At 39.0% G+C, this 10958-nt stretch overlaps 1 protein-coding gene across 3 annotated transcripts in view; it reads right to left on the minus strand.

Annotated features, from left to right (window-relative positions):
- Window positions 1-10625, minus strand: part of SOHLH2 (spermatogenesis and oogenesis specific basic helix-loop-helix 2) — a 46989-nt gene extending 36364 nt beyond the window's left edge. For 2 of the 3 annotated variants that reach the window (XR_639658.3, XM_009191768.3), the window contains exon 1: window positions 9954-10625. Coding sequence is in view for 2 of the 3 variants with exons in the window: in XM_009191768.3 (XP_009190032.1) it covers window positions 9954-10001 (48 nt within the window). In the remaining variant the exon portion in view is untranslated. The remainder of the gene's footprint in view (window positions 1-9953) is intronic. The other variant, XM_009191767.3, reaches the window with a different exon arrangement.
- Window positions 10626-10958: the final 333 nt, after the last annotated feature.

The following is a 10958-nucleotide window of genomic DNA, read 5'->3' on the forward strand; positions in this document are numbered from 1 at the left end:
TTGACCTAACAGGATTACTGAACAGACTAACCTTCTCTCAGTGTTTTCAGGAGCGAAGTTTTCACAATGCCAGGTAGGGGTGTGTGTGTGTGTGTGTGTTTCTGGACTTCATTCTGATTCACTGATCTATTTGCTTATTTCTGGTTAATACCACACTGCTTAATTACTAGCTCTTTATAGTGTGTTTTGATATTTGATAGAGCATGTTTCACTCCTTGTTATTTTTCAATTCGGTTATTATATATTTTCCAACAATTTCTCTTCCAACAGAAATTGGCATCAGTTTGTCAAGGAACCTTGTTAAAGTTTTAATTATGGTTGCCTCTATTTTAACAGTTAATTAGAAAATATGCTTGCTATGTTAAATCACCATATTTAGGAAGTATGTATCTTAGAGAATTTGAGTCTTCCATTATGTTCTTCAGTTTTATGGACTTTCATATTGATTTTGCATGTGTCCTAGTATGTATTCCCAGATATGTCTTACGTATTCCCAGATATTTCAACATTTGGAGGTCACTGTGAAGGGGATCTCTTACTCACTACATTTTTGATTGATTACAGTTGACATATAGAAGTGCTATTGATTTCTGTATAAGGAACTTGCTTCGAGTAATGCACTTTATAGTACTCTCTGTTCAGTTCCAATATATTTCCATAGATTCTGCCTAGGTAGGCAATCTACTGCCTTCAAAAAATGACACTTTTGTCTGTTTCCAGAACGTATGCCTTTTATTTGACTTTAAAGCATTAGCTAGAACATCCAAAACAAGGGTGAGTAACAGGAGTGATAGTAGGTGTTCCTGTCTTGTTCCTGACTTTAATGGAATATTTCAAATGTTTTTACTACTAAATATGATACTTACTGAAGATTTCTGATCGATATCCTTTATCAGTTAAAAAAGTTTCTATTTGGAAGCTAAGAATTTTACATCACAAAAGGGTGTTGATATCTATTAAATGCTTTTTCAGTATAACATGATCATATTATGTTTTATTCTTTGATCTGTTAGGCAGAGGCAGTGAATTACATTAATAGATTTCCTAATGTCAAGCCATCACGGTATTGCTGGGATAAACCTATTCATAATGTGTAATGAATTCAACTCCTTCACCTTTAGATTTTTGTATCTGTGCTCATAAGTGAATCTTGATATAACTTTGTTTTATTGTATTGCTTTATCTTGTTTAGGTATCAGGGTTATGCCAGCCTTGAAGAATAAAATATTGTTTTATGGTCTTGAATAGTTTATAAAACACAAATTATCTGCATCTTAAGTTTAGGTAAAACATGTCTAGAAAACCTGGTTCTGAAGACATTTATAGAGCTGGATCTTACATTTCATTTTATAGTTCCTTATTGATTAATGGTAAATTCAAGTTTTCCATCTTCTCTTAAATGAATTTTGGTCATATACATTTTACAAATCCATTTCATATGGATTTATGTTTAATGTTTTAATTTTATATATATATAAAATTAATAATGTTTAATTTTTTCTTTTTCTGGTAATGCTTTATTGAGAATATGGAACTGTGTGGTCCAATACAGTAGCCACATGTGGCTATTTAAACTTATATTAATTAAAATTAATTAAAGTTTGAAATTCAGTTCAGTTGCACTAGCCATATTTCACGTGCTCAACATCCTCATGTGGTAAGTGTGGATTATCAGATGGTATAATTACACAACATTTTCATCATTGTGGAAAGTTCTACTAGGCAGCAAAGTAGAGGGTCTAAATTTTCCTCCTAGTGGCATTTTGTTGTACTCCACAAATTTTTATATATAGTGAGTTCATGTTCATTCATTGCTAGTTTATAATTTCAGTTGATAGTTCCATTTTAATCTAAAGATTTTTATTAAATATACCTATATAAACATGTTTATGATTTTCAAGGGGATAGTGTGTTTGGTTTTTTATTTTTTTGGCTATTTGTTAGTTGCTCATTTCTTATTTCAGTGCACTGTCAACAATGAATGTGTCCTGCATGATGTCTACTTTTTAAAATTTGTTGACATTTTCTTCATAGCCTAATAAACAGTTTTTGTTAATCGTCCATGGGTACTTGAAAACAATGCCTATTTTCTCTTGTGCAAAAAGTTCTATATATCTTTTAGAGCAAAACTGTTAATTATTTCTTTGCTTATATCAGGTCTACTTGATCTCCTTAATTACGGTTTTGTCAATTCATCAATTTTTCTAACCATAGGTTATATTTATAATTATGGGTTAAGTACATAAAGGTTCATGATAGTGATATTATATAAATATATATCTATAATATTTAACAATATATATGTGATCTATGTTTATATAGTATGTTGTTAAATAGTGTATATATACAGACGATTCTATATAGAGAATACTACTATGTAAAATATACCTCTTTGCCCTTTAATGCTTTTCATCTCAAATTTTATTTTTCTGATATACAGCTTCATTCTTCATATCCCCTTATTTTGAACTTTTCTTTATCATCTTTATTTTCTGTGACTTTTGTAAATCGCTTTTAATTGAATTTACATGGTTTTTACAATCTGACCTTTCAATTTTTCATGTATGAATTTAAGTAATTACATTACTGACATTAACTAGTGTACATTAACTTCATTAATGTACTGTAATGAATTAGCTAATATTAATTACTTGTGAACATTTACAATTTAATGTGAAATGACCTTATTCCTTTTCATTTGTTATTTCAGGCTTCCTATTTACTGTAATTTTTTTCTTTTTTTCCCATAGCTACTCCTAGGCTGATCAAATTTTCCTTTTTCCATCCTGTTGCTCCTATAATGCTTTGGGACTGAAATCCCTAATTTTTGTGCTTAAGTGCTTAATTGTCTTTTTATCTGGAATTAATTTTAGATTTACAGAAGAGTTGCAGAGAGGGTATGGTGAGTTCTCATAAACACCTGACTCAGCTTCCCCACATATTAACATCTTACAATCACAGTATGTTTATCCAAACTAAGAAATTGTGAGGGTTTTTTTTTTTTTTTTAACCATGAGAAAGATAACCCTAAGAAATGAATATTAGCATAGTCCTATTGGCTAAACTACGGACTTTATTTGAACTTCACCAATTTTTCCACTAATAGCCTTTTTCTGTCCCAGGATCTCATCTGGATAACAGGTTGTACTTAGTCCTCGTGTCTCCTAGTTTCTTCTAATATGCAATGGTTTCTCAGTTTTTACTGGCTTTTGAGGAGTGCTGGTCAGGTATTTTGTAGAATGTCCCACTACTTGGATTTGCCTGACATCTTCTCATAATTAGACTGGGACTACAGATTTTGGGTAGAATACCATGGACACGAGCACCTCACCTCCTTCTTATGGTGTCATAAATCAGTGAGAGATTGCCAGGGAGGTTCACCTTGGTCACTTGGTTAAGATGGTGTCTGTAAGGTTTCTCCACTGTTAAGTCCCTTGTTTATCCTTTCCACATTCTTGTTTTCAGAAGGGAGTCACTAAGTCCAGACACACTCAATGGAAAGGGACTAAAGTACCACCTCTTGGAGGGAGGAATATCAAACAATTGTGGATGTACGTTAAAAACCACCACAGTCATTGATAAATATGTTAGTGGAGATGGTTTGAGGCTTTGCAAATATCCCATTTCTCCTTAAAGTTATACCCTCTGTTCCTGCCCTTCATTTGTGGATCTTGCCTGTAGCAATTATTACTATGACATTCAATTGGTGTTTTTCTATTTCCTTCCATCTACATTTATGACTTGGAAATCTTATGTAAGGAGAATATGTTCCTTCTCCCTCATTTATTTATTTAGTCAACTGTTTATTTAAATCAGTAAGGACTTTTGGATATTTATTTTATTATTTGGGTTATAATCCAATACTATCATTTACTTTGTTACTCAAATTACTCCACTTTGGCCACTAAAATTTCAAAAATACTTAATTTTTAGTAAGTATATGTAGCAATTTTTAATTAAGATGTAGAGCTAATCTAAATCTACAGCCTCTCTCCAAACATGGCAGCATCCTTAACACAGCTCCCTCCACCCCATATACTTCTCATGCTATGACTACCTGGAATTTTAGTTCCAATCATTATTATTTACATTTATTAACATTTACACTTAATTTTTTGTTTCTCTGATTCTTACAGTCTCTTGTATCTCGTATTTGCTTCTTTCTTGGATTCATTTTATTGAATTACAGTACGGGGACTCAGAAAATTCTTTTAAAGACTGTCTGATAGCATCAGAGTCCTAGCATGTCTGAAAACATCTTCACCGTGTTCTCACAATTCAGTGCAAGTTTTGCCCAGCAAATACTTACAAGGTCAAAATTACTTTGTCTCTGAATTTTCCTTCTGGAATCCAAAGTTGCTAATGAAAAGAATAAGCTGCTTTGTTCTTCTTTAGATGCTTGTCTCCTGTTTTTCCTCTGGGTTCTGATCATTTCTAGGCTGTGTTTGAATATAGACCTTATTCATCCTACTTGGCACCCAGTGGATCTTTAGCTCTGAAAATTTTCTTCTATTATTTATTTGATTACTTCCTTCTTTCTGTTGTCTTTGTCTCTCCTCATAAATCTTCTATGAGATGCTGGATGTCTTAAATTGATCCTACATGCCTTGACTTCTCTCTCAGAGATTTCCTTATTTTCCAGATCACTGGCTTAGTCTTCAGTCCTTCTAAGTATTATTCTAAGTATTACAATTTCAATCCATTTAATGTAAATTACTAATTTCTAAGATTTTTTGGTAATTTTTCATTACCTGCTATTTTTAGGATGTGATATTCTCTCCACAGACACAAATTCAAATTTTAGAAGTTTTTTTTTTTCCCCCTATTCCTTTACATCCTAGTTTATTCAAGCTGCTATAACAAAAGACTATTAACTGGGTGGCTTATAAACAACAGAAATGTATTTCTCAGCTTGGAGGTTGAGGAAGTCCAAGATCACAGCACTGGCAGATTAAATGTCTGGTGATGGCACAATTTCTGGTTCACAGATGGCAATTTATTTGTGTTCTCATGTGGTGGAGAAGCAAGGGATCTTTCTTGGGCCTCTTTTATAAGGCACTAATCCCATTCACGAGGGCTCCTCCCTCACGACCTAATCACCTCTCAAAGACCCCATCTGCTAATGCCATCCCCTTAGCAGTTAGGATTTCAACATATGAATTTGGTGAAGGGCACAAACATTCAGTCTATAGCACCTTAAAAATCTGTCTCTTTAATTGTTCGATCTGTGCATTTGTCTAGTTCTGTTAATGTCTGGCAATCCTTGGTTTCCAAACATAAAGATGAATCAAGAACTAAGTGGATGTGAACAGGCAATTTCTCCTGCAGTTGGGGTGGTGGTTCCTCAGTGCGGGCCTCCTTTAATGGGACAACTGACTATGGGTTTGGTGTGAGTGCGCAGGATGAGCGAAAGCAACAGCCGAAGAGCAGAGATCTTGGCACCAGCTAATTGTCAAAATCAAGGTGGGCTTTACTCTGAAGACCAAGTATTTTAGTTTATTTTCCTCCTAGGAAGAACTGCCTTTCCTTTCCTCTTTCAGTTACAGGGGTCTGGAAATTACTGATACCAGGAGTCCTCATCCCATGTATGGTTCATTTTCTTTAGAGAAGAGTTCCTGAGTTTTATCTTTCAGTTAAAGGCACCACTGCTCCTGCTTTAGTAGGAGTGAGTTGGGAGAGTCCACAGGGTAAATCCAGGGGGCCAACCTGGCCCGGTGTTCTGTACCCAACTAATTCAAACCAGGTGAGCACGCTTTGGGCTACTTTCATCTTTGTTTCTGTCAACATGGAGCCTGAACTATCACTAAAATTGTTTTATCACTGCATTTCTTCTCTTTGTGTCTTTTAAGCTGTGGATTTTCTACTTTTGTTTTAGGTGCAATTGGACCCCATCTGCTTTCTAAATGTCACATTTTTCAGTGGATTTTTTTTTTTTTTTTTTTTAACATTCAGAGAGAAGTTGCTTTGTTCAAACCAAGATCCCATTAAGAACTATGCATTGCATTTGGTTGTTATAGCGCCTTGATCTTTTAATTTGGAATACCTGTCTTCTTTTTCCATGTTATTTACTTAAAGGAATCATCACATTTTGAAGACATCTGCTCTGGAGTTTGGGGTAGACGGGGAGGTTGACCTGTGTGCTCAATCATCATGTGCCAATCTCCTTCACCTGCACTACCCTACACTAAACAGGATACAAATTTAAACTCCTTAGCACGGTGTTTCATAGCCTGCTACCAACCTACTTCACCAACTTATTTCCTTCTACTTCCCTCAATGCTCTATATTCCAAGAACACAGCACAACACTTTTAAATGAGTTTTGAAATATGGAATTTCTACAGTAGAGAGTGTTGGGACCCTACTAGTGTGTTTCCTTTTCATTTTATAAATACTTCTCATTTCCAGCCACACTTTAGGAGCAGCATGGGACTCTAAGCCTTTGTGATGCCTATGAGTGCAGACTGTTTGCGAATCTCCACTACAGCACATGATTTCTTCTATACAAATATATTCTTTGTGAACCCAAAACCAAACAATGAAACACTCATTAACAAGTGATCACAACAGAAGCAATTATAGTTTTGTTTTTTAATTAACCTGATTAATGGAAGCAAATATGAATGCCCAAAAATAACCTATCTAGTACAATTAGGGTGTATGACCATATAATTGATCTTCCAAACTGAGGCACTTTTGAGAATGAATTATTAATAATTACACTAAAATAACACATATAAACTAGGGTGTCCTGGGATATAGTTTGTAAAACTTTATATTAGTAAGGTTTATTTTTTCTTTTAAAATATCCTGCCTTTATGTATCTGCTTAAATATGCTTGATGTTTATTCTCTCCATAGATATTTATTGAGCCCTTACTATAGGGCAGACACAGGGCTGGGTCCTAGGAACACAAGGTGAACAAACAAGACAAGGCAAGGTCCTTGCCCTCATGGGGCTTACATTCTAACAGCCCTCTTCTCTGCTAAGAAAGCATGGCGTTCAATCCTTGGAATATAGGAAGAATGGAGTATGACCAGTTCTACTAAGGGTGTTACTAATCCTTTTTCAACAGCTTGATGCAGTGGGAAGGGAGCAAAGCCATTTGAGGCAGACAGACCAGAGTCTTGTCACTTAGTTCAACTATTTACCAGTGGCTTTGAATAAGACACGTAAGCGATCCTCGTCTGCAGGATCAAAATACTTACGTTGCAAGATTGTTATGAGAAGTGTTTGTACAGTGCCCTGCAGGTGGTAGTTATTGCCGTGTTTTTGCAAGTAATATCGAACCTGAGCACAAAGAACACAGAAAACGTCAAATCAACCTAGCAGGGGAGGGACCAGAGGAGAGGGGAAAACCTGTCCATGCTGGGCTCTGCACTGTTTGAATCACAGTGCTCAGGAAACAGGGCCTCCTGCAGAGCATAAAGTCTAGAATAACAGAAATCAACTGCCTAGCTTGAGCCTTTCCCTAGCTAGCACATGGCATTCTGACTGCATGATACCCCTCAGAGGCTCAGTTCCCAGTGTCCCCAGAATCTCTCGGCCTTTTGGGGAAAAAAAGTCAAGAAAGAGTTATGAAGGGCAGAACATGCATAGTGGGAAGTAGGAAGAAATCTGAGGGTAGCTAGGAAGACGATCTGGAAAGGGATGAGGAGAAAGAAGCACCGCTAACCCACCATTCTGTGCAGGAGTCTGAAGTTTTTGCATAGTGTCTTGCACCATGGCACAGAGGGGTATGACATAAAGCAGCTCCGGAAAGAACTGATGTGCTGTCTTGCCAAATGCTTCTTTCCCTGCCTTACAAAATCAGGGCCATAGCACACTTGGAATGTTAATGGACAAATCAGAACACTGCTCAAGTCCACTATCCCAATTCCAGTTAACTCAAATTAAGGGAATAGTTTATAACCAACACAAATCTGAATATTTATTTAGTTAAAAATATCTTGTTGACAATGTAATATGAACACAGGCGATGAAAAAGATCTACTGATAAAAAGAAAAATAAATGTTTCTAGTATATTCTGCTTGGAAAACTGCCTTTGAGTACATCTAAGATTTTCACCTGTGAGCAATAATTTGAACCAATGCTAGGCTTCGTTTGATGAAATATCTTTTTCTGTTTGAATTGCTTACTACACCTTTGTAAACAAAAGTAACATGTATTCATTGGGAAATACTAAAAAAAATCAAAAAAAGAAAACTAATTCCACCACTCAGGGTAAGCCCTATTAACCTTGGTACATACCCTTTACGTGTGGGCGGTTTTAATAACACGACATCATTGTCACCAAGACACTTCATCCACTGTTTCATTTCTGTGATCACAGTAACATGCAGGGCACTCTAGTCTCTACAATTTTTAAGACACTGGATTTCCATTTGCAATCTGTGGCAGGCTAAACCCTTAATTAGTAACAGCAGGTGCTGAAGTGCTTAAAGCAAATCACTCCTACATTTTAGTGAGTTGTTATTTATGTCACTCTTATCACCAGGAGCAGAGCAGCCCACAATCAGCAGCAGCTGCAGGGCTGAGGCTCTCATGGGGCAATTGTGGGTCTTCAGTTTCCCCAGGAGTCAAGGGATTTAAACAGCTCTATCTGGAGAAACTGAGCAAGCGGCTCTTCTCACAAAGGCACACAAAGGGGTCAGTTGGGGCTTCACACTCTCTTAAGGGGAGGAAACCACAATTATTTATGTTCTACTAGATAATCAGATATTTCATTCAGAATTCGTTTTGTGCAGCTTTGCCTAATCCTGCACCATAAAATACTATTTTTCCTTAGAGTTTAAATAGGTTCTTCCATCTTGAAAAATTAAGAAAACCTGTTAAACGGGTCCACTTCAGAGGGATCCTAATTCCATTTCAGAAAGCCTGCTCTTAAGGAGAGGAAATTAAGTTTGCAGAGTGTTCTAAGAGGTAACAAGACTACACTCAGCACGAAAGGTTGCCCTCTCCTATTTATCAAGATGCGGAAAATAGGAAGATGAAAGCCCCTCTCCCCAGCTGGCCTTGCTTTCTGGCCTGGGGAGGTTTCGTCTATGCTTTCCTCCTAGTGGGGTAATCACCTTTCACTTTTATCAAAAACAGTTACAGAAGTGATTTTGTGCTTTGCTAAAGGGGCTGAAAAATTAAGGTGCTTTCAAAAGAGGCCAGTGGGCTTTTTTATTTCCATGCAGGTGGTAACTGCGTGCAGAGCAGGTCCCCTTCCCACCACGGCTTTGGTTCCACACAAAGCTGCCTATTTGGGTGGAAGCTCCACGAAGGACACTTTGGGATGCCACGCCAGTGTGCAAACTGAAAATAAGCCTGCCCAGCTGTGCAGAGACCGGACTGCAGGGAAACAGCACGCGTAAACTTTCTTATATTAAGAATAAAAATCATTCATTTTAGTCCAGTCACCAGCCCCAGAGTGCCTACAAAATCGTGTTTCTAGGTAGCTAACTCTACAAGTGGCCTTCTGCTCGAAAACTAAGTTGGGCAAACGTCAAGGGCTAAGACGGTTTTTTTTTTTTTTTTTTTTTTTTCAGTTGGATAATTCACATTTATTGAGTAACTGATGTGATGCAATCTGGAATTTTTTGGATTCCATTAAGTTTCACTGTGAACATTTCATCTGTTACTGGGTTTTCTTTATAACACGATTCAGTTCTCTTTCTTCCTTGGCCTCCTCTCCTGAGATAAATCAGCCCCGTCCCCCGACCTCAGGCCCAAAGGGCCTGGTGGCACCCAGGGGCACCCTCAGAAGCCGGGTCCGCGCTTCCCCAGCTCAGGGCGCCCGGGGATAGTGGACTCGCGCCCTGGAAGGGGCCCTTCCTGCTACCCGCTCCTCGCGGTTCCCCGAGAATGAGAGCTCCCCGGGCCGGGCTGTGAGGGCCGCGGGGGCCACCGGCCCAGGACCCGCCCGCGAGGTTATAAACGCAGCTGCCTCCCCTTCCTCAGCCTCTTACCTGGCCCGAGATCTGGCCGTGCTCCTGGCAGATAATTGAGGAAGCCATGGCCGCTGCGCACGTGCTGGGTCCTGGGGCAGCCTTCCAGCAGGAGGAGCTCCACAGCCGCTGCGTCCCGGGCCCGCCCCCTGCACTAATGGCTCCTGGCCGCAGCTGAGGGCGAGCACGCCCCGGGCGCGCTTAAAGTGGCCTTGTCGCCTGTTCTGGCGCCTGGGGGAGAGGCAGGCCGCTCTGAGGGTTCCCTGCGGAACCCGGGTCGGGGGCCTGCCCTTGGGGGCTACTCAAGCTGTCCTGGGGGCCCTTAGAAGACCGCGTCATTAGCAGACTGCGCACTCCAAGTCCCCTTCCCAGGGCAGCTCTCACGACACTAAGCCCCGCGTAGTCACTCCCACTGCGCCGCCTGGGGAGGGGGGAGGCAAGGCGTCACCTCAAGATGGTCTAAACATTTTAAGAAGTCTTTCTTATGGGCAGTCTTTCCAGTTTAAATGTTAGGAATTAGCAAACACTTGGGTTTGTTTTGCTCTTTTCTAAACAAACATAAACAGAGGACAGGGAAGGCAAGTACTTTTACGGTGCTTTCTTTCCAAGCCACTAAGAAATTTAAAATGTTAGGCCGGGTGCAGTGGCTCACGCCAGTAATCCTAGCACTTTGGGAGGCCGAGGCGGGTGGATCGCTTGAGATCAGGAGTTCGAGACCAGCCTGGCCAACATGGTGAAAACCTGTCTCTACTAAAAATACAAAAATTAGCCGGGTGTGGTGACGGGCACCTGTAATCCCAGCTATCTGGGAGGCTGAGGCACAAGAATCGCTTGAACCCGGAAGACGGAGGTTGCAGTGAGCTAAGATCACCCATAGCACTCCAGCCTGGGCGACAGAGAGAGATTCCGTCTCAAAAGAAAAAAAAAAAAATTAAAAGTATTGAAACACTTCATTTTTGTGCTGTGATTTAACAAATACTGTCCCTATTTTGTCAACGGAAACAATGAGGCGATAAAATTTTCTCG

Source organism: Papio anubis, chromosome 15 (genome assembly GCF_008728515.1).
Source record: "Papio anubis isolate 15944 chromosome 15, Panubis1.0, whole genome shotgun sequence".
Taxonomy (NCBI): domain Eukaryota; kingdom Metazoa; phylum Chordata; class Mammalia; order Primates; family Cercopithecidae; genus Papio; species Papio anubis.